The following is a 27,518-nucleotide window of genomic DNA, read 5'->3' on the forward strand; positions in this document are numbered from 1 at the left end:
CGGCTTTCCCGCAGTGCTGGACTTGCTGGAGTCACTTGGTAATGTGGCTGCCTTTAGCCAACGTCACCTGTATAACGACATCCCAACGTGCGAAACGCTAACCTTGTAAGAAATCATGGTGGAACCGCGCCATGAAGCAGCACTGGCGCTGGACAAAGCCCCCGAGAAAGATGGCAGCAACCACGGAAAAGAAGAGGTGGCATCTCCGGCGGCCACATATGCTCAGGCCGTAGTCAGCTTGGAAGCAGTGCAGCGTTACTTTCACGCGAAGGACAATCCCAGTGCGGACGAAAGTCTGCAGTGTTTAAGAAAGGAGCTCTTGCTCTCAAAGGGCCGCAACATGCTGTTGCGAGGTAGGCCAGACTGCGAACCGGTGACGATGAAAAGGACGTTTATTCCGCGCTACATCCTAACGAAGGAGGCCCCAGGCCTTTCGTCGTTCGGACGAGCGTTCTGTCGACAGCCGTTCTCTGCCGCTGCCCAAAGACGACTGTCCCGTTGCTCTTTCCTCCGGAGGTCCCGAGTCGCTGGCACCGCCCTGGCCCCGCGGTTCCGAGAAGCCGGCCTTCGCTCTCCTCTGAAGCCGCGACCCGCTGACCCCCCGATTCCGCCGGAGCGCACACGTGTTCCTGTTTTACGACCGCCCACCCAGCCGACGGTCTAAACACTCCCTTCTGTTCGGCCTTGGGGAGGGCTCCCCCCAGAGTCCCGCACGCAACAGACTCCTCCCCCCAATAAAGTCCTTCGCCGAGGCTGCGTCCCCCGATGCAGGGTCGAGCGAAGAATGTTCACGGGTCGCCCCAAACACTCTCGGGCCCACACCGCACGCACACACGCACAAAAACAACGCCAGCCAGCAGTGCCCGAGCGACGCCGCTGCCAGACAATTCACAGAAGCACTTCCTTGCCTATCCCCTTTTGTATTCAGCTCTTGCCAAGCAGGGCAGCGTGGACACAAAGTAAAAAGTCACTACTGAAAAAAAATACCGGTACTACCTAAAGTAAACAAACACTCGTAAAACACTCCCTTTTCTTAGAAGCCTCTACTCAGGCCATCCGCATTGTTGTTTTCGGCACCTTTCCTGTATTTAACTTCAAATGTATACTCTTGAAGAATGAGGCTCCATCGCAAGAGCCTACCATTCTTATCAGACATTTGCTTTAGCCACGAAAGGGGACAATGGTCGGTTTCTACGGTGAATTTGGTTCCCTGAATATAACAGGCTAGCTTTTGGACGCCCCAGACGATACACAAACACTCCTTTTCGGAGGTTCTGTAGGCTTCCTTACGGGGCGTCGATTTTCGACTGAGGTACAGCACAGGGTGTTCCTCACCATTTTGATCAATCTGTGACAGAACGACACCTAGCCCACGGTTGCTCGCGTCGCACTGAACTACAAATTCACGGTCGAAATCCGGTGAAGCCAACACTGGTCTCGAAGCCAAAGCTTCCTTCAGAGATTGAAACGCTGCTTCTTTGGCCGCCGTCCGAGTTACAACCTCAGGTTCTAGCTTACGCAAACTATCAGTTAAGGGACTGGCCACGTCCGAGTCCGAGTAGTAGTCCAAGTAGAGCCTGTCATTCCCAGAAAAGACCTCACATCCTTCTTTGTCAACGGCTTGGGAAATTCACGGATGGCAGCAACCTTCGTTGCCATAGGCTCACGCTTTCCCCGGCCTATCGTGTGTCCCAGATAGGTGACACACGCCCTTCCCAACTGACATTTTTCCGCCTTCACAGTTAGGCCCGTAGTTCGGAATCGTTCCAGTACCTGTCGTATATGCTCCAAATGCGTCGGCCAGTCAGCCGAGAAAACTGCCACGTCATTGAGATAGGGCAGTGCAAATTCACTCAGCCCTTCCAGGGCCCGATCCATCAGCCTTGAAAAACAAAAGGGCGCATTTTTCAGGCCAAAGCTCATGGTGACGGGCTGAAACATTCCGAACGGCGTGATGAACGTGGCATATCGGCTAGCTCGTTCCGTTAGAGGCACCTGCCAGTACCCGCGCATCAAGTCAAAGGTGGAGATGAACCTTGCTCCACTAACTAGCTCAACCCTCTCCTCAATATTAGACAAGGGGTGAACTTGATCTTTGGTTGTGGCGTTTAGTCTCCTGTAGTCGACGCAAGGTCGGGGCTCTTTCCCAGGCACTTCGACCAACATCAAAGGAGAGCAATATTCGCTGTAACCTTCCCTTATCACACCCATCTCCAACATCTTGTTGATCTCCGCTTTCATAATCTCCGACTGCTTGGGAGACACCCTATAGGCTTTTGACCGGAAAGGCGCTTCGGAGGTGAGCTCGATGTCATGCAATGATCAAATGGGTTTTCCCTGGCTGTGCCGCAAAACATTCAAGGAATTCCCGAATAACACCTTCTAAATCCCGCACCTGGTTATCGTCTAAGTCACTTTTGTCGACGGCGCCAAGCACGATTTCCTCTACCGACGGATTAACTTTGTCCCCACAACTGGGAACCTCGACCGAAACTTCCGGTATGGTGTTCAAAGCGATGCTGACGATTTCCGTTCTTTGAAAGAATGGTTTCATCAAATTCACATGGTAGACTCTTTCTTCACGTCTCCGCCCTGGTAGTCTCACTGAGTAGTTCACGTCAGAGATGTGTCGGATAACTTCCGCTGGCCCATCCCAGTGAACCTCGAGACGATTCTGCCTATTCGGTCGCAGGATCATCACGTTGTCTCCCTCTGCAAACGACCTGCTCTTCGCATTTCAGTCATAATAGCGCTTTGAGACTTTCTGCACTGCTTCCAAGTTTTCTCTCACCAATCCTTTGCAGTAGTTCTACTACATACTCTACCACAGTCCGGTCAACTCTTTGATCCTCCCAAAGCTCGCGAATCAGTCTTGGGGCCCCGAAGATTTCTCCCGTACACTAACTCGGCAGGGGCGAACCCTGTTCCCTCGTGCGGCACTGTTCGCAAGGCAAGCAAATTGCCCGGAAGGCAACAGTCCCAGTCCGTTTTCCTTTCGTGACACAAAGCCTTCAACACTTTCTTGAGCACAGCGTGCCATCGTTCCACGCTGTTGCTCTGCGGGTGATAAGCTGAGCTGCGATACATCCGGATTCCACATTTTTCGAGGAAAGTGGTGGTTAGCGCACTCGTAAAAGTCGTGCCCTGGTCTGATTGTATTTCCGCAGGAAATCCCAACCGCGAAAATATCCCAAGCAAAGCATCGGTCACTTTGACGGAAGTCGCTTCCTTCAACGGTATGGCCTTCGGAAACTTGGTTGCCGGGCACAGTAGCGTCAGTAGGTACCTGTACCCCGACTTAGTCTTTGGAAGTGGCCCCACCACATCAACCATTACTCGGTGGAATGGCTCGGACATGATAGGAACACTCACCATTGGGGCCTTGCACCTATCATTTGACTTTCCCACCCTTTGGCAGGTCTCGTAAGTTCGCACGAACTGCTGCACGTCTCAAAAACACCCTGGCCAATAAAATTCCTGTAGTAACCTTTGTTTGGTCTTGTTTATTCCCAAATGGCCTGCCCACGCGTGATCGTGGCACAGAGCGAGCAAACCTTTTCGATACCTATCCGGCACCACTATTTGATCGTATTTTCTTCCGCGCTTGTCTTCGTACTTGCGATACAGAAGTCCTTGTCTTTCTTGGAAGGTGATATTCTTAGATGCAACACTTTCCTCTGAGTTAACTGCCAGAACCTGCAGTGACGGATCACTTTTCAGCTCCGCTATAAAAGCTTCGCGGTCAGTATTCAGCAACTGTTCGTAAACGGGCGCAGTGGGTGCTAACACCGTTGTCTGAAGCTCCCCCTCGCTTACCCTTTCTGACGGGCCCCCTTCCGGAGGCTGGGATACCCCTGAGTCACCGTCGTAAGTTTCTGTTATCTCAGGAACAGAAGCATCAGATTCTGGTTGGGCAACCATCTTGGCCAAACTCTCCAACTCGTCTACTTCCACCTCACTTGGCTCACGGCTGTAACATAGCTCATGCGCAAGTTTCCGCGCCTTAGATCGTGTCAGTGCCATTACTTGCGCGTCTGTGAAGGCGCATCCCCTTTCGTTTAGCAATGCCTCGGAGCTGTTTGAGAACAGGTACGGATAAAACTTTCTGGCAGCCCCTTTGAAACAGCGGCAATAGTCTTCAGGACCCCGAACGGTCCTTCGATTTTCACCTTTGCTGTAGGTAAACATACCGAATCCTCACTCACTGCCTGTCTTATCCACGCACACCCTGACACGTAGTCTTCCGCTCTCACGTAACTTGGGTGGACCACGTCCATGGCAGCTGCCGAATCCCTAAGCACCCTACATTTCTGCCCATTTACCATGGCTTCCTTAGTGTACGGTTTTAGCAGGTCATGGTTGTTTGGATGGCTGCTCACGCACACAAAAGCCGGCCTCTCATTTCGGCAATTTCGAGCAAATTGTCCCGGCTGTTTGCAGCTGTAACACATTACAGGTCGCCTGACATCAAAATTTCTCGGCGGGTCTTCGGGCTCTCTGACGACCGTTTTCGGTATCGTGTTCGGTGCACCATTGCTCCCCTGCTGCCCTTTAGCCTCCATGAAACGGTTCTGTGGCGCCGGAAAGAAACTTCCCTTTCTCAACTGGTCCTGGCGCGCATCCTGACTGACTCTACCTTCTTTGATGTTTCGGCTAGCCACGTATTCATCCGCCAGCTGGGCTGCCTTCTTTACGGATACGCCAACCTGCCGGTCCTTAACCCACAAGCGCATGCTTTCTGGCAAGGTCTTGTAAAACCGCTCTAAACACATGAGGTCTTTCAATTTAGAAAAATCCCCATCGGCGTCAGACCCATTCTGTGAAGTTATTGCTCAGTCCGCAAGCAAACTCAACGAAGCTTTCGTTTGGCTTCTTTTTGTCTTGCCGAAACCTCCTTCGAAACTCCTCTGCCGAAATCTTGTACTTCGCGAGCAGGCTCGACTTCACCAAATTGTAGTCTTCTGCATCGCCAGCACTTAGGTGTGCCACAACCTGCGATGCTTCCCCCGGAAGCAACGACAACAACCTCTGTGGCCAAGTATCGCGGCTGAATGATTGCCCCTCACACAATCTTTCAAAATTTATTAGGTAGAGACCGATGTCATCTCCCGTCTTAAATGGCTGAAGAAAATTTGTCATCTTAACTGCGCCTCCTTGGGCGACTGAGGAATCCCCATTTGCCAGCCTAGCTTGCTGAAGCTTTATTTCCTCAAGCTTAATCTGTGCATCTCTGGCATCTTTCTCGTCCGGCCTCTTCCGTTCCTCATCCTGCCTCTTTCGCTCCTCTTCCTTTTCCTTTTCCACTCGGCAAATTTTGGCCCACGCATCTGAAATTTCGTCCTCCTCAAAATTCACCTCCTGAATGGCACTGCGAATTTCCGGTTTTCTCATTCTTGCATTCACCTCTAGCCGCAACTCCGCTGCTAGCAGCAGCAACTCATCTTTCGTGCACTTTGCAATGTCCATGCTTGGCGAGAGCTTTCTGCCCGCAAACAAATTAACTACACACCCGGTGGCAGTCAATTTAGCGCCTGATTTGAACCCTGTTCAAAATTGTCTGGCAAAGCGTAGTCGCTCAAGCACTTACCAGCGTGCGGTGCCTGTGTCTCCCGGAGCCACGTTGCGTTGGTCGATCCAGGATCGCCGTTGCCGCACCTTCTCCACACGTCAGGAAGGCCTCGTTGTCTTCCTCCTCGAGTCTTCCGTCCACTCTTCACTCGCACCTTCTTCGTCGCTCGTGTCTCCCGGAGGCCACGATGATGAATTCGCGCTGATCCCGGATCAGGTGGTTCTTCTGCACGAAGTTCTTTCGTCCGCCTTGGCTTATCCCGCCGCCGCCACCAACCAGTTTGTTGCGAGGTAGGCCAGACTGCGGACCGGTGACGATGAAAAGGACGTTATTCCATGCTACATCCTAACGAAGGAGGCCCCAGGCCTTTCGTCGTTCGGATGAGCGTTCTGTCGACAGCCGTTCTCTGCCGCTGCCCAAAGACGACTGTCCCGTTGCTCTTTCCTCCGGAGGTCCCGAGTCGCTGGCACCGCCCTGGCCCCGCGGTTCCGAGAAGCCGGCCTTCGCTCTCCTCTGAAGCCGCGACCCGCTGACCCCCCGATTCCGCCGGAGCGCACACGTGTTCCTGTTTTACGACCGCCCACCCAGCCGACGGTCTAAACACTCTCTTCTGTTCGGCCTTGGGGAGGGCTCCCCCCAGAGTCCTGCACGCAATAATGCGCCAGCAGACATTGACAGACATGTACAAGTTAGTGAAGAAGGCCATTAAATGCTCATGTTCTTCTCTCGATTGCTTTTTATTTTTACTGTGGCAGATCATACAATTTCTCGGATAATACATTTCTCCCTCGCGTTTTTTTTTTAACGTGTCAACAAGGTTCTACTGTATTTTATGTTTTAGTAGCGGTAAACATGGAGTTTCTTGTTGGAATATTTTGTCAGGAAGTAAATGGAGGGAAAATTAGGAAATTAGCAGCATAGTAGCTGATTGCTGCACTTGTTTTCTGCATTTTTTCAACAGTCAAAACGTGTGATGACCAGGTTTTTCAGGTGTACACACAGGGTTTTCAGTGCAATCAGTGTGGAGGGAAAGTGGCAAGCTTAAAGTGGTGTTTTCCTTACATATCCTGCGATCAACTGAAACCTTGTTTTTGTTGCCTAACAGTGCGGCCGAGAGTGAAAAAGTCTTCTTCAAAGTCAACCTCGCCCATGGTAAGGAGCACTTTATTTTTTCATGCATGTGCTTTCTCAAGCTACAATTGTGCTCATAAGGCACTGTCACCTTTTGGGGCTATATTCATGGCATGAAGGGGTACTCACCTGTTAACATTCCTATGCGACTCACTACTTCATGACCCACAGACTTAAAAACCTCGTGCAGCAATAGATGGTATTCACTGAAAAGTTTAGCTGCCAGTTTCTTTGCTTGGCAACACTGGCAGCAGCCACGGACATGGCCGAAGCGCCACAAACATGGAGGCCACAAACATGGCGCGGCTTGTGCCACTGTGCTGGCTCGCCGCAGAAAAAAAGACCTGGCGTGCGTCGTCCGCTCCGTTTCAACTTGATTGTCAATGGTGGTGTCAACAGAGATGTTATTAATTGCGCTCACATTGGAGTTGAGGCATTACTTTGCATTCGGTGGGGTAGAGTTTGGAACGTCCAACACACATCATGTGCTCAGCACGGACAAATACCGCCATCGCATGAAGCCCGACGTAACCACTGACGGCTCACTCACATGGTTGCCTGCATGCGTGCCTCGCAAGTGAATACAACTTATACGAAAAGCTTTACAAATGCATAAAAATGTTTACAACAGCCTAGTTTGCTCATTTTGGAGATGTGTCACTTCTGCACTGAAATAAAAAAATAAAACTTGCTTGCTCGACAGCTAGCGCCATGTGGTGAAAAATGGATAAACCAAAATGTGTTTCTTGATTATATTTAATCTCAGTAAAGAAGAGATCTATTTCTAAACGAAACAAACTGGGTTGTTGGGAACATTTTAATCTATCTGTAAAATGTTTCGCATCGATGCACGCACGAATTAGTGAGTCCCATAGGCATGTGATCAGGTGAGTACCCCTTAAACGGCTTCCTCCAGGCACCACTTGTCTATTTTCGCCTCAGACGCCGCCAGGAGACACCTGGCGGCCGTCTTGGTAAAGCGGGGGACTGCAACCCCCAGCTGAACTGGGCAAATGAAGTTTATTCACTCACTCCAGTGACCCGAGGAGCTGGTATTTGATGGCCAGCTTTCGTCGGTAACAGCAAAGAGGGTTAATCAAGGTCTCAAATGAACTACAAGACAGCTTTATGGCAGGCTAGATAAAAATAGAAGCACACTTCCAAATGACAAAATCACTGTAATGTGCTTGCTGGCTACGTTCAACTAAAATAAACGAGGGATAAATACAGTTCTTTACATTATCCCCCAGATGCTGCAATTTTACTTTTGTACAGCTCAAAAGATGATTCAAACTTGTTATTTGCTTCCCTAGAATTGTCTAAAAACTGCATTTTTCGTGCTCCCAAACTTCTTATTTCAATATTGCTCCAAATCCTGCCCTGTTAAAGGTGAATTGCACGCGCTGATGGCATTGCTACCACCTTGTTCCAGGCCAATAGCCTCAAGCCCCAACCCCCAAGGCGTCCCGACAAGCCCCTGACGCCTTACATGAGGTACAGTAGAAAGGTGAGAGAAATTGTGAGAAGGATGGAAACCGCATGCTTAAGCCCGTTCTACATGGTGCGATTTTCCCTGCGAATTCGCAGATGTGGCGCCGCTCGTGCGGCAAAACGGCTTTTTTTCGTTGCTGCGGCAAAGTGCCAAATGTTGGGAACGATCGAGCATCCCCGGCGAACGCCGCTCGTGCGGCGTGGAGGCGGTAGAGGGGCCAGAACTTGCAGCCAATAGGAACACAGCTGGGTGAACGTCACAGCCACGTCACGTCATCACCATTTGCACGCTTAGCAACCAGATGGCGTTGCTTGCATACGAGCGGCGTAAGTGCGGGCGCACCAACACAAACGTACGCGTGTTCACAACGCGATGTCGCGCGCCGTTTTCAACGAATGATCAATCGATGTCCGCGCATGTCGCGGACATCACAGCAGTTCGGAAGAAGTACATAAGAACCAAAGAAGTCCCTTCCGAGGTACACCAAAATGTGCTAGGCACGCACAACAAGCAAACCCAGGGTTGCTTGCTGTGTTTGTGTTCTCTGAAACGTGTGCATATATTGAAAAATAATTCACGATTGTTAAATGAAACTGCTAATAAACTCATATTTACTGCAAAACAATCTGAAACAACTTCCCCAGAAAGTACAATAAAGTTTATTTTTTAACATCACAACAAGCTTTGCTCGTGACAGACCTAATTCAGTCTGCAAACAATGTGTTTCTGAAGTGCGAAAATTGCGACGTTCGCAGGCCATGTAGACAACATTTCCAGGCATTGCGAACTTCGCAAGTGCGAATGTTCGTTCCACCGAATTCGCAGGCGAAAAACGCACCATGTAGAACGGGCTTTAGTTTGTCATCTTGCTTCTCTGTATTAGTCCTAAAATGTGCAACTTCACATACCTTTTTTTTTTCTCCTGGGTATCCTGTTCCAACATAGTTGACGGGCAGTTGTGAACGTTGTGTGAGACAGAAGAAAAGCTTTGGCATATTTTTCAATGTCTACAAGAAATGGATCAGGATGGAGCAGTGTTGGCGAATATCCAAATTTTTATTAAGTGCGAGAGTTGTGTGTGCCCACTTAAAAGGACCCTGCTACACGTTTTGAGCAGTGCAAATAAACCTGTGCGATGTTTAGATTACACTGCCAGGAATACCCGTACCAGATATTACTCGTGCACGTGAAGTGGTAAGCTCACAAATCGCTATGAAAGACATAAAAAAATTAACCGCGCTCTCTTCAGTTTCCTTCGTTATGCAATACTGTAATTACATTATTACAGCGGTGGCTGTCCTATTGGCTGTTGCTAGTGAACTTCTCGCATTTCCTGTTACGATCTGCCGTTGTCGGTGCTGTGCACCAACCTCTTTTATACCTGAACCTGTGCGAACAGTTTTAGCATTTCTTGCGTGTTTTGAGGGCGCGTGGAGTTCGAGTGATGAACTCAATACTTTTCTTTCAACTAGTCCACTTGACAACATACGTTTATTGCATCAAAAACGCCCTACCAGCCTGAGCGCGCACTTGCGAGCAGGCATCAATGCCTGCTTTTTTGTTGCATTAGACCGCAAATAGACCCCTCCACATTGCAGAGAAAAAGAGAAAACTCCCTGGCCTGTGATATATTGAAGGCCACCGAGGAGAACGCCACGAGCCACACCCCTCTCCGGGAGAGCGCGCGCAGCTTTCGTCGAGTTGAGAGGGAACGATTATGTGCAATTTTTCACCGTGCATAGCTTCGGTAATAGTAAATGGATTTTCATAATTCTTGCGGGAGGAGATTGCTCAGACAACAGACTTTACCCCAAAATACATTCTGAGTTATCGGTGGTAAGTGCTGATGGGCACCTTTAAGAGGGCTTCAAAATGCATAAAAACACGCACCCAAGCATTCTTATGCACATTATAGGTTGTCTGTTCTGAAATACGGATACATATATACTTGCAATACTAACACGTGCAGTTACCTGGAAGCATTTATTTGTGCTTGTCACAGTGCCTGTGCACTGTATTTGGTATGCTCTTAATATACACATACACTTTAATTGGACACATCTCCTCTACACGCTTTGAAATCTTACCTACTTTGAAATCTGGCTTAATGCAGAAGGCAGTTAACCCTTTGCCTACCCTAGACCAGCTGAGCTCGTCCACATGGGTTGTACCCGCTCTCCCCGAGGACGAGCTATGCTCGTCCACGCTAAAACAAGTGCTTGTGCGCTACTGCAGTTCAGCTATCCTGAAATATGTTAGTTTATTTATCATGTTTGGCATGTTTTTTATCATGTTAGTTTATTTTGAACCGGTTTTATTCATTATACACTTGTTTTTTTACAATTGTTTGACAACTTGACTACAGCCAGAGCCCCTACGGTGCTTTGCCCCTAAAAAACTTCGTTTATTGCTTTTGATGCCATTGACGAGTATAGTCGTCATGAGATTTTGTACCGAAATGACCGATGACGAGTGTAGTCGTCGTCATCACTCATTTTGGAGCCCTGCGGCGCTTTTTGCAAGACACAGCTGTTATGCGGTGAAGTCAACTTTGAGCAATCTTTTTTACACAATTAAAGAAATAAAAGAACGTTATTTCATTGAAATAATGGGGCCGTGTGAAGCCATCTTACAGCAATCTCTTTTGCACATGTAGAGAAATAAAGGAACGTTATTTTATTGAAATAATGGTGCCGCTTTGTTGAGAAAAGGAAGCTGTACAAATTGGTCGAGAAACATTTTTCGGTAAATATGGTACTTTTTTTTTTTTTTTCTAGGAAAGGAAAGGGTTAAAAATTAAAAAATAAACTGAGGGTTATGTCGCATTAGCAAGGGTAGCCTCACCGACAGCTAGATAGTGAGGTTTTGGGACATTGCTTGCGTAAAATGTATAAGTGAAAAGGAGGAATTGAGTTATTAGAGGTTGGCGTGCAATAAGGTCAAACCAGCCACTTTGGGCCTGGCCACTTTTAAATGACTGGAGGGACAAGCCATATGCACTTCGTGGATTCACAGCAGGTTGAGGAACCCATATTTCTTCGAGGCAATGTGCGACAGATTTTTGTTTTACTGCTTTGCCATACTGTTTTGATCCTTTATTTTTAATTTGTACCATTTTCTCATCAAGCATTGTAATAGTACATGAACACTCAGATGTGTTAAGTCGTGACTGTGTAAGTTATCTTTTCCTTTGTGCGTGTGGCGATGTTTTAGAATTCCTATACACACGAAAGAAAAAAAATCCATGTTCAAAAATATTTGATTCCATTTGCAGCCAGTTTTTGCTACTTATATTTGATTTGCCATCTCAAATTTGATATTTGCACATTTCAATGGAATTGTTGCGCTGTCCAGAAAAAATTGCCATCCAGAGAAATCGGTTAAAACTGTACCAAGCACATGCTTGGCATGCTTGTGTGAGTAAATTTTAGTACATTACAGAGTTCGGGCTTTATTTAAAAACAAATGCATTAAAACAAATGCATTGTATTTCTTCGCACATTTAATATTTCTGTAGTTTGCAGTCAAGCTGAAGGTGTCCTGTGGCCAAATTATTCTGATGTGAAATAGAAATATGCTTCCCTAGCATTCAGACGTGAGTGAGGTTGCTTGAATTTAGTAATGTGGTATGCTTTTTATGCTGCCACCTTTTTTGGGTAGGTTTTCTGGTTTGAAGCTTAATTTGAGCTATTGCAGGAAAGAAAGGGTTGGTTACCACTGGCAGGGGCTTTCAAGTAGGCTACCCAAAGCCATCTCCTTGATGGATGTTCTACTGCATGCATTAATGTTCACTGTGCTATACAAGTTTTACTAAAGAAATTAATGGTTGCATATAGGCAAACATGCACACTTCAGGTACAAACCCGTCAAAATACCTTGCAGTTCATTGGGATGCTGGGACCAGTAGACTTCCTCCAATGTAACGTCGAGGCAAGCTTTTAACAAAGCTGGTGGTGTGAATGTGGCACAGTGGGGGCTAGGGCTTGCAGATTGCTTAGCTGTTCGTGACTAGTAAGAGCAGGACATTGTCACCTTGGTTTAGCCAAACCGTCGCAGCGGCTGTCATCACGGTGTAACCCAGAGGCTTCGGAAGCCAAGCGGTTTATACAGTCATAAGCGTTCGAAACTCGTGAACCGCAGGTGCTTGTTGTACATCTCCCCGTTGTTTAGCGCAAAGAAAACTGCAGGTACGTTTGAGGCAAAATGTACGTACTTAACCAGCAGTGTCTGCGGTCATTTAGTTAGGAACGCACGTTGGGTTGGTTTTTATAAGCAAAAAAAAAACTGGCAGTGCAACGCCGGCACGTGCGGGAGGAAAAGCAAGCACAAAAAGAACAGAACTCCTGCTGGTGCAGTTTCAGGCAGGGGGTGCGCGAGCACTGTGAAGGCGGGAAATTTGATTGCGTTGGGTGGTAGCAGTGATCGGATAACGGCGCCACAGCCCATTATGGCGAACCACTCCTCTTCACTTCCGCCAGCTTTCACGGTGAGTGGAACGGCTTTAATTTTTATATTGACTTCCGTCTTTCTTCTCGCCTAGATGTGGGATTCTGTGACAGCCACCCACCCAGAGCGGACATTTCCAGAGGTCGCCAGGGTAATGGGCCAGATGTGGAGAGAACTGCCAGGCGAGTCGAAGCAGGAGTACGTCGACAGTTACAATGCCGAAAAGGTGAGCATTACAGTGGCCCTTGCAACCGCGTCTCTCTTGCATGGCCGCGCTAATTCTTCCCAGACTGGCCCGTTGCTACTTACCAGCTCCTGCTGCATTTTCTTCAGTGGCTGATTCGACCAGTAGCAGGTTGAAGGAAAGTGCAAATAAGTGTATGGCATCAAGGTAACCAACATCTATAGCTTGAAGTGAATACTTAGTCACAGTACCTCAGCCTGATGTTGCACTAAGAAACATGGCACAAAGTTGGGGTGGTTTTGCTTCAAAGATGTTTTACTTAGAGGTACACAAGACCAAAATGCCAGTGCTGTGTTGTCTTGTATTCCTTTTTCCTGTCTGTGCGTTGTTTTTCTTGTAATCAATAGATATTGCAAGAGTATGGTGTGCACACTGAAAATGAAGCATCTTGGACTTCACTTGAACCTCAGATTAAATCTCAACCTCACGCAACCTCAGTATCATTGGCTGAGGTCAAGGTACAGACCTCGCTCACTCAGCAAATTGCAGCCTCTTATGCCTTACCTCATAAGGCGAGGTTTTTGAGGTCCATTCGAGGTTGAAGTCGAAACTGCATGAGTTTGCCCGCCTCTGGTAGTGAGAAAAAACTGCCAAATCCATCAAATAAAGCAAAGTTGCATGTTTCTTTTATGGTCTTTTAAAACTGTTTGATGACAGTTTACTCTTGTGCCAGCTGCAGAAAAAGGCCTGCACAGATTGGAGCGAGTGGAGCCATGGGGCAGGAGAAGCTCTAGCCACATGGGTGCAAACACTCCAGAAGTAAGGGGTCACTGTTGTAGTGTAAGCATTTATTACATGGACAACCATGATAAGAAACCACACTAAACTGTACAGCTGGTGTCTGGGGCAACCTTAGCATCTGCTAAGCCGGACAGCGGGCGGCAGTAAGAATTGGACCACATGGCATGGGCTGGTACCGGCATGCTGGGGTAAAAAGGACTTGTGCAAGCTGCTAGGTGGCCAGCCATGGGGCCTAATGAGGTGGCACGGGCCAACTGGTCTTAAGCAACACCGGCTGTCAAAGCACTGGATGCGAGTTCACTTTGACAGTGATCAGTTTGGACCCGACTTACTTAGTTACCATGATAAACGAACTACGGTAGACTCTCGATAAACAGAACTTCTAGGGACCGAAAAAATTAGTTCTGTCTAACAGGAGTTCCGTTTACTGAGATACAGTCGAATCCCACCACGACGATATTGATGGGACGTGGGAAAAATTTTGTTGAAGCGGAAATTCGTTGAGGCGAAGTGTGCCGCAGCTCACCACGGAAGGGAAAGAAAGTAGCCCCGTATATTATCCGCAATATTGACAGCGTAATGCAATGTTTAGAAAAAGGATTGATGCCCAGTTGTTCCGTGTTTACAAGGAAGGGGGGGGGGGGGGGGGGGGGGGGGGGAAGAAATGCAGTCGCAAAACATATTACAGCACAAGGCAAATCTACCGAGCTGATTACTTGCAGATAGCTTCTCAGCAGTTGGAAACCCTTACTCTCACTTGTGGCAGGCAAGAGAGGTGTCGTTATCTTATCCTCCATGGAGTTATCCTCTTACTAGACACAGTGCCAACTGACCTTGGCAGCAAGCCGCGCGTGCTTGTAACTAAGATAGGATGACACGGGTTCAAGACTAAACAGGAAAACATTATCTTTGCTTTTGATTTTGAAGAACTGTATAAGGAAAACTGCAATGATAGCTGTTCACAACGCATACATGACGGCGCCGCGCGAGCAGCGAAGTACATTCGCGCGATTTCAACTGGATACGGATTGGCTGTAGCTCCAGCTTGGCGAACCGGGCCTGCCAGGCCCGGTTCCAAGTTGTCCAGCCGCATTGTTATCACCAGCAAACAATGGCATCCATCTATGACTTTGTTTTTGTTTATGGGTGGTAGAGTGGGCGTGCGGTGCACATTTTTGGAGAAACTAAGCGCCTTGAACGTATAAAAAGTTTTAGATAGCCTTGTTATGCTTATTTTATTGTAAAATAATTGTTCGAACTCAGCCCCAATCAGCAAAACTTCCATTGAAGCAAAAGCAAGCAAGACAAATGGTTTGTTGTGGCGAGGACTTCGTTCCATTGACTTCTATGGTTAGCTGACGGGGAACTGGAAATATTTTGTTGAAGTGGAAATTTCATTGAAGCGGACTTCGTTGTAGTGGGATTAGACTGTAGGTGTGTGAAAGTGAAAATTTATGTGAGTACACACTCGTAATACCATTTCATGGAACTCCAAGCACGAGAAGGTGAATGTAACTGATAGTTTTTCAGAAAGCAAGAAAACTACAAGAGATTTAGGCACAGCATTCACAAGGTTGATTTGGCAACAATGAGTCGCTGTGCACTACAAAATGCATCAATTATTTTTGTTTGAGTCCTTGCAACTGCATCTTCACAGTGACTAACTAGAAGCCTCAACTTTGCGATTGCTTACGAGGCATGAAATTTAGAAGACAGCAACGCGGTAATGAAGTGCGAAAAGCACCACGATGTCACGAACGAGGTGGCAGGAGCTGAGCCCTGTAACCTCAGCGCCCTGAATTGAAACTGGATGACTGGAACAAGAACTGAACTGCGATGTTGCATTTGTCACGCTAACATGGCTGACTATTAACGAGACGAGGCTTACGAGGCCAATGAGGCTAAAAAAAAAAAAAAAACGAAGCAGCCGTAACTAGAAAAAGCTGATTGTCATGTCAGTGGGTCTGACAAGAAGTTCCATTCTCAGGTTCATTTACACGGTGACGCGGAAATTTTAGTTCCGATTACGGAAAGTGTTTTTTTGTTATCGGAATAAAAAAGCCAACCAACGTACAGGGTAGGGTTCCATTTAAGCGGCAATTCCGGTTAAATGATTTCTGCTTATCGAGCTTCTACTGTATTTGCACAAGCGGGGAGCAATGCAGTTGAAGAGGGTCATGGCATACAAAGACTGGCAACGGGAGCACCAGTTTCTTACACCAGTGGGAAGCAGGGGGTGCTGCTTCATAGGAGAAGCCTAGGAGTTATAAACATTTGTGGCAAATGTTGTTGGGTGCTCAGGTCTCCCCTCCTCCCCGGTCGTACCAGCATCCAAACTGTAGGTATGCATGTGCAGCCCCCAAATAAATGGCTGTCACACTCAAGTGCCGTAGTTGTCGCTACAAGGTCAACTCAAGTACCCCATAGGAGAGAGAGAGGTGCACTGAGACCTTCTTGCTCCTCCAACACAATTCTGTGCACTGGACAGTTAAGGTTCATATTCCTGCATAAAACAAAATAGAAATATTGCGCACACTGATCAGTAAGGACCAGAACTTTAGACAAAATGCCTATTTTTTTCTTTCATCCGTATCAAGCCTATTTAATAAGTATGAACTAAAGGAAGTGGAGCATTCTAAGTACTAATAGTTTATTGTGCCTATACATGCCTATTTTGACTATATGGGCTTTTTAGCGCCTATTTTGACTATATATGGGCCCTATATTGGCGTTTTAGCACCTAAAAATGCCTTATTTGTGTTATATATGCCTTTTCGGTCTTACGAGTCTATGTTCCACAAGAACTGTTCTAGCTTCAGAAGCCTGCAATCGGATGTTAGTCGCACACCATTTGTGAAAAAATCCATGTGCCACGCTAAATAGGCCGAGAAGCACAAACCGGGCTCAAGCCGCCACCACCTTGACCTCGCCACCTTGGCCAAGCCGCCAGAGGCCCGTGCACAACACTGCAGCCAAGCTCACACCGACATCACCCCTGTCCACACGAGCTTTTTTGTTCTATGCCCTTCTAGCGCACTGTGTCAGCGGACCAATGGCGAAAACATTTGCTGACGTGCCCTATTCATTGCTGACACAAGAAAAAACAACCCAAGACAAAAAATGAACACAACACAGCGCACACATACCGTTCGAGGTAAAAGACACCTCCTGGGGGAAAACTATGTTAAACTAGGACGCACCAAAGTTTTAAGGAGACGCCATGAACACGTGCGCTGTCAGCCGCTTATCACGGTATACCACCGGCCGGCAAGATGCAGCACGTGTAGCACGAAGATGGAATGAGAATTGGAGCATATAGGAATGAGCATCTCGGCACTTTACAAATAGTCTAGTCATGACAGCCGTCGTCTTCCGTGCCAGGTAACCTTTGAAGGAATTTGGAAACCTAGTATTAGGAGAGTTAGTTGCAAAAAGTCTTGCGAGCTGTCCAATGTTGATAATCGGTACATAGTGCATAGTTATTGAGTGGCGTTATTCCCACAGCTTAGCTAATGGTGTGCTTCTGCAGGACATAATGGTTCATTAATTTGTACAAAATCATAGCACTTCAGTGTACCATCCATGGGGTTCATCGGTGTTGGGAAGAGGTGAGAAGGGCATCCTGCTCTGTCAACTTATAATAAGTTGCAGTTAAGATCTTTCTTCGAAGTGCAGTTGTGTCTTCAAGAAGCAGTTACCGATTGTGCCTCTTTCCACCAGAGCCCGCCGTTACACCTCAAGTAGCTCAGCTAAGGGCGGAAAACTACTACAAAAACACTCCGGCTTAGCAGCTTTGCAGTCGAAAAAAGTGTAGCAGCCCAAATTATTTACACCATGCTACACCTGAACGTGACATGGCACATTCGTGTGCGTATTTCACACTTAGTGGAAAGCATTGCAGCAGCTGAGTGCTTGGACGCCATTATGACTAAGAATGCTGAGTTAATTTCGAAGGTCGAAGGTGCAGGGCACATCCACCACCATCCCCAAAGGACTGGTTGCTTAAATCTGTCTGACATAAAATTCTTGGATTTTTTGTGCTAGAAGAACTCCCGAAGGCTCGAGCAGCAAACATTCTGATGTTCCAGATGGAATTAACTCATGGAGCGTGCCGAAGTACAAGCATGCTTCCCAGTTTCAGTGGACGTTGAGCGTTTTAATTTAATTTTTTTTTTTTTTTTGGCATACAGTTATTGACTAAAATGCGGTACAACTTCAAGCAGCAAGTCGTTGAGATGGGTTTGGTTTTATCATTGCTTTTAAGCCTTTCTTTTGGTGTCGAAACAACCATTTTAAGATTCACTTGCAAGTGAATCTTAAAATAGCAACTCTTGTGTGGCTTATTTTCACAAACAAAATAAAGTGACTTTTTCACAGAACAGAATTTGTTTGCTGATTTCACGGCAAGTAAAAAATTTGTCGTGAAATACGCTGCTGAAGTAAATACGAATTGAGCCTATATGTGCCTAATTACAGTATTTGGTGCCTATATATGCCTAAATGGCACTTTCAGGTGCCTATTATAGGCTCCTAAAACCTTGATTTTTCGTGCCTGATGTTCCAGTCTCTACTGATCTGCATTTTTCTTAGGATGTTACGTTTTCCGGGGGAAGAACAAGCTTTTACGCTAGCCTAGTCCTGCCCAATTCAGCATCTTCCTGGCTCCAATTGTGAATACACTGTTGTTTGCACTTCGCAGTCCTTTCAGGGGCAGATCTTTCCTAAGTGCTCCTGGTGTAGCCTTAGTGCTCCCATGTGGTGCCTTCATTTCTTGCTTTAACCCTAAAGCTGTGGGCACACTTCTGCCTTGACTCATCTTGTCAGGGGAGCGTAGCTCTGGTTGAATGGCACTGTGTGTCCACTGCTCTGCTCTTGGAAACGTGAGCGAGCCATCCCTTTTCCGTCCTTGCAGACAGAGTACAAGGAGGCACTCAAGTCCTACCTCAGCTCTCCCGAGTACCAGGCATGGGAGGCTGCCAAGGTCCGGGGTGAGTGTTTTGGGGAGCTGTGTCATCTGGCTAGCTACAGGTGTTTTAGGACAGCCTGCCTTGGCTGCTTTCAGGCCAACGTTAAAGTTTAGGCTTGTTGGCAGTTCTCCATTGAACAAATGTTCACTCCCTGTCCTTCTTTCTATTTTTTTCATGGTGTAAACATTTATTCAATGCTTTTAGGCTGAATCTTTGGAGCCATACTTGCTTTCTACCAAAGACTATCCCTTTTAAGATTGGGCAACAGCAGTAACAACAAAAATATTCAGTTAATTTTCCTTGCAAAGAGTATTATACGCATACAATATGGTGACAGGAGGTCTTGTATATAGAAACATACACGCAGTCCTATTTGAAATTCTATTTTGTGGGTTTTACATCTCAAAAATACATCTGGCATATGAGGTGCACCGTACTGGAGGCCTATGAAAGGGGATCTTTAATGGGCACCTGCTTCTAGTGAATAGGCATTTTTACCTAGGCTTTTTCGTTAGTGCACAAGTTTTGCATAACCATTACACTGCTGTAAACTTTGTATGCAGTGATGTTAGCCAGCCAGTAACCCGCGCGTTCTGAACTACTGTACGAACCTGCTATAATACTGACGTGCATAAGTACAAGAGGAAATTTTTGGGGTAATACAAAAAGTGATAAAAAAAAGTGAGGAACAGAAATGAACCCTCATGGTACCGTGCACATTTGTTTACTGTAATCTGCCGCAAATCTACTGTAATTTACGGAGGAAAACTTCTTTCACAACACTGCATTCATTATAATCGAGCAGGGCTGCATTCGGCTCATTTGTTTGACTACTGTTATGCATGGATACCGTTGCAGCACTTGCCATCCTTATGACCCTGCCCTGCACTGTCATCAGCCATGCGTGGCCAATAGTCGTCTTCTACTGGTTCATTGTTGCACACTCCCGGGAGGTGGAGAGTACTCTCCACCTGTGGCTGCTGCCAGAATTGGCATGCAGAGGCCATGCGTGGCTGATGATAGTGGTAATGAAGGCAGGCTACTGTCGGGAGGATGAAAGAGGTACTACTGTAGTACTTGAGTGTAGTAGCACACAGCTGAAGCGTTTCATCGTCAGAAACATACTGACACCTAACATGGCTACTACTTGCATGCTTAATTGATATTTTGTGGGCAAAAAACAAATACGTTAATGCATTGAGATTTTACCGCAAGTCAAAGAAGCTACAGTGTTCTAACTTCATCCCAAACCCTCTGTTATGACAGCCTTATGCCCACATGTGCTGTCATGGACTAACGAAAATGCGAGCACAAAGATAAGAACCTGAACACGTAAAATTGAAAAGTTCTGTTTGTGGAGGTCCAATAATGGCGGCGCTGTTGGTGTATTTAGAAAGCCACATTTCCCAACTTTGTTACTGTAATTAAGCCACACGTCATTTTGATTTGCATGAAAGTAATCGCTCTATTTGTGTGCTCTGGTTCATATTTTAGTGATGGCGTTTCATTTGTCCATGACTGTGCATTTATGGCATAAGACCCAAATTCGGTTTTTTTTATGTGCATTTCTTAGCATTGCACATGTGTGAAAGCATTTGCTTTTGCCGCAGGCAGCACATGATTGTCAATCAGGGGATATTTTTTGTGTGTGTGCATATGTGTGTACAGATATTGTGACTGATTCAACAATGCAATGTTACTTTGTTCCCAGCTTGGCAAGCTGCCGAACAAGGTGAAGTTCTGGAATGTAGTCCATCAGTGTTCACTTCGGTAAGTACAGTGATCCTTTGGATTCCCATTCTATTAGATTTCTTACTTGGTAAGCATTGCTTACCATAAAGGCTTGTAGGTTCATAGCTGCTTATTTACCCTTGCTTACTCTGTGGTAAATCAGTGCCAAAACTTGCTTGAACGTGATCTCAGGTATAGTTGGTGATTCTTTGTGCCTGTGTATTTTTTATTAATGCAGAATTAGTAGCTAATTGCTGCCGTTAATGTCTGTGCTTGTCAAGACACTGTGTGAATCATAGCGTATCGGGTGGCCATTAGCCTGCCTAGGCTTTGCTGGCTCTCGCCATATTGAGAAAAGGCAGTTCAACTACACTTTGCTGTTGTTTGGTCGACATCTTGTGTTAGAGTGTCCTACTTACAAAGCGCTTGTGTGTGTCGCTCCTGTCTGTCCCCGTTTTTTGTGGACTTTGAAGTTTTCAATCATGCACCAACTAGCTCAACTTGCACTATTGTTTCTACTCTCTGTTTCTGCAGTCTGGTATCAGTCTGGCGCAGTTGGCTGAAAAGGACAGTGGTGAGTTCTTTTCTGGTGATATACTTTCTCGTTCGACAGGAGCACCTGGACACTTTTGTTTGTCTTACAAACTTTAGGGGCTATAATTGCACAAGCATAGAAAACATGGATACTTTTAACCAATGGGGAACATTTGGCCACGTTGATGTGGATGATGTGTACGAAGATCAGACATCTGAACAGAATCCAGCCCTTGCTCTTTTCTTCTGAGCCCGAGTAGCAAGGGAAAGCTTGAAGCACTGTGAAAGTGTCTTGAAGAGCTGAAAGTGTGATCTTTCAGTTCAAACACAAAGTTATGCAGCATTCCGTGTGCCTGTGGTGGTGGTGTCTATATGCTTGGCTCCACCGTTCAGACGGGGATAATATAGTCTTCCTGCAACGTGTGCAAACTCTTTAAAAGATTTCGGTGATGGAATGGATGCACCAGTTGGGCAAAATTTCACCAAGAGAAAAATGCTGCTCAATGTACGGCCAGTGGGTACTTCTTGCAAGAAACTGTGCTACAGTTGGGCCAAAGTGTCACGGCCACATTTGGGTATACAGTAGAACCCCGCTCATTTGTTCCTCAGTGCTGCGTTTTCCTGGCTGCCATGTTGTTTTTGTCCAGTCCCGGTGCAGCTCTCATAGAATCCCATGTATTAAAATCCTCACTGTTACGTCGTGGCTCAGAGTACATTCCTGGATCATTCGTTATAATCTGACACTCCAAACCTGACTGGGCAGCATGCACGAACCACCATTTTGACGTTTGATGAGCCTTGGCCAGGCTTGGTGACGGAAGGGACTGCGTGAAGCCGCACGTGGGTGCGATTCGTCACCACTAGATGACCCTATGTTACTCTATGCTATCACCATCATCACTGCACTTACAACGGACGTGTCACTTTGGAATTCTGGAAGTGCTTGTTTGCCATAAAAGCACCACCACAAGAATAGCACACGCTCTCGTCATCATCGTGCTCTTTAAGCTTTGAGAACACCGTTGAACTTGCAACCGCAAACTTTGTCGTGCCCTGATGGCGTCGCAAAAACGCCTCGAGGCGCTTTCCCTTTAGAAAAAGCTTGATGTACTGAACGCAGTAGACAAGCAGCGAGTGCGCAGAGAGTCGACATTGCTAGGTACCTTGCGTTTCAGCGCAAGGTGTTTTACAGCGATCGCAAAAAGCGGCAATCCTACATTCTTGAGCTTTTTTAAGGTTTGAAAGCGAAAGTTTCAGAAATACATGGTTGCAAGTCAAAGGTACACTGTTTTCATTCATTTTTAAAGGTTTACTTACTGCTGCGTTTTCCTGGTTGTTACATTTTGTTTTCCCGGTCCGGTGAAATACGTATGAACAAGGTTACCCTGTATATTCGTGTGCCATCAGAAGATAAACCGTTCAGTTGCTCGTCAGCACCGCTTCTTGTCTCACTTTCTTGTCCACGTTGGTGCACTCTTTGGTCAGAATGCACCGTCGTCAAGCTTTCACGATCTAAGTGCGCCGCTGCTCAGCAGCAGTCGTAGCTCGTGATGTGAATCATACACAGCCCATCAATCTCTGGCCAGTTGGCCTTGCAGGAAGAATGCTCACAGCTCAAGTGAACGAGTGTTCGCAAATGCGATCGTAGGGAATTCCAGATTTTAGTGAGCTGCGCAGGAGTCATATTAAGTATTTAGTGCACACTGTTGGCTCTGTTAGCATTCTCTACTTTGGCATGTTCATGGGCATTCGCAGCAAGGAGGGGGAGGAAATCCTTGGGTCAGGTTGAGGCTGTAAAAAAATTTAATTCGATGGGCATCTTTATTGGGTGGGAGGGTAAAGGACAACTGCACTAAAAATTTAAACCTCTTCAAAACGTTATTTCTGCATAGTCTGCCTAAAAAGACTAAGGTACTTAATATGACAGCTGAAATACGCATATCCGCGGTGCAAACGACCATCACAAATCAGAGATTTCGAAACCGAAATTGGGAAGAGTGCGGCCATTATGGCCAAGCTGAAGTGACGTTCCAGCCAGCCCACTCGGTGAGAGCTAGAGCAAACCTGCGTGCAACACTCTGCCTTTGCCGCAGCCCAAGGAGAAGCACGCCAAGCGGAGCTCGACCAGTTATTCTGGCTGGCCGTAGGGAAAAGCATAGGGCCGGCCGCAGTGTCACTTTCGCTTCATGGCTGTTTGCGCGATCCGCCGGCAGGTGCAGCGTCACCTGAGGCGGAGCTGTTTTAGACATTTCCAACTAATTAACAATGCATTTCACGAGGTTACCCGTCATGTCATGGTTTGATGGTACGTACAGCATGTTCAGAGTAAATTTGGCCGACGTGAGATTTGAGTGCTGTTGGCCTTTCGGCCTACTCTACACTACCTGTTTGCTCGAAATGCCTGACGAACAAGGAGTTGTAGTTTCCAAAGGACACAAATGTGTTACAGCTTGGGGAGCAAGGAGAAAAAATGCAAGTGCTGTGCAGAACTCTACATTTTGGCATAAGTAGCTCTTTTCTGACATGTCATCATCAGCAACCTGCAAGAGCATTGCGACTCTACATAATCATCAACAGCGTGGAATGAGCACTCTTAGTGTCTTAAATTTGTGCTGTCAAACCAAAGATATATTTCTTGCTAAGCACTCTTAGGGCTGTATTCTGGGTCCCTCCTACGCTCCATTTGCTCCCTCCACTTGGCTGTGGGGAGGATTCCGCAATGCTTATGCATGGGGAAATCGCTTTCAAAGAACTGCTCCGCTAAAGGCTCAAGTGTAGGAAGGACTCAGAATACCAGGGTTAGTATCTTTGTATCTTGCACCACAGCACTCTATTACGTATGATGGACGTGTTGTGCATATATCTGTGTTTAAATTGCAATAAGCCAAATGTGCTGGTTCTGTTCTGCGATGGCTACGTCAATTCAAAGTACTATGTCCAGTGGGCATCCCAAAATGTGCCTTCATAATTTTAATACATACCTATTAGTGTCAGTATTCTTGCAGTGGCCTTAGGAGGTTTCGTAAAAATAAGAGAGGTATTTTTTTCAATTCTATGAAACAATTTCTTGCGGGTCCAGATGTAACAGTTCAAACTACTTGTGAACCATTGCTATTTTGTTCTGGAGCTGAACGGAACTGGACCGTTCAATTTGTAGCAATATAAGAACCTGGAACAAAAATAATTTCTTTGGCACACCCTGCGGGAGAGTGATTGATCAGTCACATTGTTTACTTGAAGTTATTTATACACCTTTCTAATTTTATGCTGTCATTTTCGAACAAACAGTGCAGTGCAGTCTCTTCACCTATCTGATACCTTAGGTATGATTTCTCCCCCCTCAGTCCTCAATAAAATTCCTATGGGAGTATTTGCAATCTCTTGCGGCTGTCGTCTAGGATTACTTTTTCAACACAGTGCCAGCATTGAGCGTACCTGCGTTGAAAAAGGCCGTGGGACGCCTTTCCTCATTTGAGCATCTTAGCACTGGCGAGCTCATAAAATGCTCGCTAAACGCATAGTTAGGGAACCCACTTGACTCGTACACCTCTTTGGTGGGATGCACAAATTCACCTGAGAGATGCTCCCTTGCGCAGGCATAGGAGTGATAAGACTCAGCATCTGATGTGAGGGGCAAAAGCACGGCACTTGAAAAGAGACTGGGTACCTCGGTTTTTCTGGGGGACCAAAGGGCATCTCTGAAGTGGAGTAATGCTCACTACTGTTAAACCTGGATGTAACGAACCTGTATGTAACAAATTCCCGGATTTAACGAAGCTTTTCAATTCCCCCATTGCCACCCCCATAGAAGCCAATCTGTTTGCGATCTCTATGTAACGATGTCGTTGTGACGGTTCACCTTGATGTAACGAATTTGCTACGCTGATAAGCCAGTGTTTTTTGCACGTTTTTTGGAAAATCGGCTGGAGAAATGCACTAATTTAGCGAACTTCGCCCACACCGCAAGCTGCCGTGCCTTTCTAGTGAGAGTGCGGTGTCGGTTAAGTGCTATTGCCTGTCTATCAATGTTTAGTCGTGCATCTCCAGTGCCATTTGTGGTGTCGATTCATCTGTGACGAGTTCTGCTACCAGAACTCTTTGTCCAGAAAAGCTGTTTCTTTTCAAGACAAGCTCGCAATTTTAAATGCTATCTTCGCCTGCGATAAAGAAAAACGGCGCCGCCCAGTGCAGTATCCCAATTAGTACCCTCTCAACAACTTTGAATGCGGCAAAGAGCATCAATTAGGTTCGTGAAAAGGCGCCCTTTCACCATAAAATAGGTCCTTGAAACGGGTTAAAAGGGACCCGAACAGTGCCAAACGGCGAAAGTGACACTGAAGTTAGGTTTGTGAATATGGGGGTAAGTGGCCCTGCTTCTTTGGAGTGCCGTGGGAAAGCAGCAGGTGCAGATCACTCAGTTTTTCACGGTGAAATAAATCAGTGAGTTCACCCTCACTGATGTCTCGCATTTTGGTTTAATTTCTGGTACATTCATGCAAGCCGTAACCCGAAACATGCATGTAACGAAAAATTGCCAATCTTTGTCAACTTCGCTATATCCAAATTTAACTGTACATTAACTGGTGCACCCATGCAGGCTGTTCAGTTGGCTTATTGGGTGCAAACATTGCTGTAGCTTGCAGTGTGATGAAGGCACAAAATATTTGTATACTATTACACACACGAGTTGCAAGCTTCCATTAAATTTCCCAGACATTAATCATTTGTTGATTGTTGATTAGAAGCAGTGTTTTATTTCCACCCCATTTTTTTTCCGTGCCTTACAGATGACGAAGAGCTTTGTGAACAACTTTGACAACCTCTTGAAAGGGACGCCCATGCTTCACAAATTCTCATTTGTGACTATAATTTAATTCATATTCATGGAGCTGTGTTGCAATAAATGCTAGTCACAATTTTCAGTGGGCAGAATTAAAGTGTTGTATAAAGCATGTCATAGGTGTATTTACTGTGTATGTGTTTGTCTCTTGTGTATTTGTCATAAGGATGCCTATTTTCAGTGAAAAAAACACTTGACTAGTAAAATTGGCTGTGGCTGAAGTTGGCTTTGGTCCTTGAGTACTTTTTACTGAGTATAATTGTACACTGAAGGCGTATCGTGTTGCTCCGTGTCAATAGGAGAATATTTTGGCTTTGTGATGTGTAAACAGGTGGGATTAAGAAAAGGTGCAGGAAAGGAAGGGTGAAATTCGCAGCGTATTTAGGGGGTGAATAGCACAGCCAAAGACGACAGACAAAGTGCGAACTTTCAACAACTGGTTTATTGAAAAGAGCACATGTCAAGTACAGAAATATTTTAAATCAGAACATGTGTTTATTCTCACTTTCTAGGGCCGCTGGCTTCCAAATACACAGTCTCTTTTGGAGACAATGCAATCAGTTGCATTCTATAATGTAGAAAGGTTTGTTGTATTCCCTATATTTCTCAATTACCTGCTTCATCGCCTGGGTGAGATCCATTGTTGCACTGTAACGTATGCACATCAAATAATTTTTGTTTCTTTAATAAAGGGGCTGAGCAGACAAAATCCTAGTTTGTTCTATTCGAAAGGTTTGGTGTTTCGTAGTGGACCCAGCACTTGTGCTGCAGAAAACAATGCTTTATTCACTGAGAAAGTAATCAATTTAAGTTAAAATGTTGATTCTTCTTCCACATCGTGTGTTTTGTGACGGCGATGACGTAACAAGGACAGGTCTTCAAACAAACGTCAGTGCGTCGTTTAGTCTGCAGCAGGCTCCAGAACACCTTGTTTGCCGTCAGTCCTCCTAGATGGCGGCACCATACTGTGCAGGACCGCTGTCCTCCTTTGCTTTGTTTCGGACCATATTTGCACATGGATTGTTTTTTCTACAGTAGGTAGTAATCGTTTTGTGAAACATGGGGTATGCTCGACAAACAGAGACACGTAAGGCAATGGTGCTTACGCCAATTGGCTAGTGTCGTGTGAGACTACCCCAAAGTGCCGGACTGCTCTGCAGCTGTAACCAGCATAGTGCGTGCAGTACCAACAGCAGCAAACACTGGTGCTTCTTCATTTAATTCTTAACTTCCATTGTGTACCCCACCATTCTTACTGCTATAAAATGAATATGCATTCAATTTTAACGCAAATTGCCGCTGCCTAACTTGCGTTTGCTTTTGACAGGCCAAGCCAATCGCACAACTCTGCGTATTATATAATAGGTTCTAGTGCGAGAATGGTCTAGTGAGTCTCATGGCTATTCCCTTTTTTCCTAATTACATACATAACTTATTTGAGTGATGTTTACGTTAAAAGTGGTGTCAATGAGATTCTAACAAGGTAATTTTTTGAATGAACCAAACTTGTGTTTTGTCTGCATGGCCTCTTTAAACGCAAAACAAACTTGCCACATCCTGGTTAAGGTAGCTGCTGCTTAAAGCGGAAATGCACACGGTATGGTAGTTGCATGAATAACCGAATAGACCCACATACTTGGGATTGCCACATGAGCCACACTGGTGTAGTTTCAAAGAGCCTAGTAGAGATTGTGGTGTTTCAGTGATAAGTTGTCTTGGAAAGTGGTCTTGGAGAAGAAGAAAGTAATTAATGGTGCCCGTGGTTGTGGAAAACGGTCACAGCCATCGTTTTGTAGCACATAATTTAAAGCGCATTAGCTTGT

The 27,518-nt window shown here is 46.1% G+C and overlaps 1 protein-coding gene across 2 annotated transcripts in view; it reads left to right on the top strand.

Moving 5' to 3' along the window:
- LOC144178703 (high mobility group protein B3-like) overlaps window positions 1-26,745 on the top strand; it is a 40,035-nt gene extending 13,290 nt beyond the window's left edge. Inside the window, exons 7-13 of one of the 2 annotated variants that reach the window (XM_077706724.1) lie at window positions 6,675-6,721; window positions 8,133-8,207; window positions 12,733-12,864; window positions 18,536-18,611; window positions 20,302-20,360; window positions 20,856-20,895; window positions 25,643-26,734. In XM_077706724.1, the coding sequence (XP_077562850.1) occupies window positions 6,675-6,721; window positions 8,133-8,207; window positions 12,733-12,864; window positions 18,536-18,611; window positions 20,302-20,360; window positions 20,856-20,895; window positions 25,643-25,671 (458 nt within the window). In that variant the 3' untranslated portion in view covers window positions 25,672-26,734. Of the gene's footprint in view, window positions 1-6,674; window positions 6,722-8,132; window positions 8,208-12,732; window positions 12,865-18,535; window positions 18,612-20,301; window positions 20,361-20,855; window positions 20,896-25,642 lie in introns of both variants that reach the window. The other variant, XM_077706725.1, reaches the window with a different exon arrangement.
- Window positions 26,746-27,518: the final 773 nt, after the last annotated feature.

This window comes from Haemaphysalis longicornis, unplaced genomic scaffold (genome assembly GCF_048455015.1).
Source record: "Haemaphysalis longicornis isolate Haplotype H1 unplaced genomic scaffold, Haemaphysalis longicornis Haplotype H1 scaffold_4, whole genome shotgun sequence".
In the NCBI taxonomy this organism is placed as follows: domain Eukaryota; kingdom Metazoa; phylum Arthropoda; class Arachnida; order Ixodida; family Ixodidae; genus Haemaphysalis; species Haemaphysalis longicornis.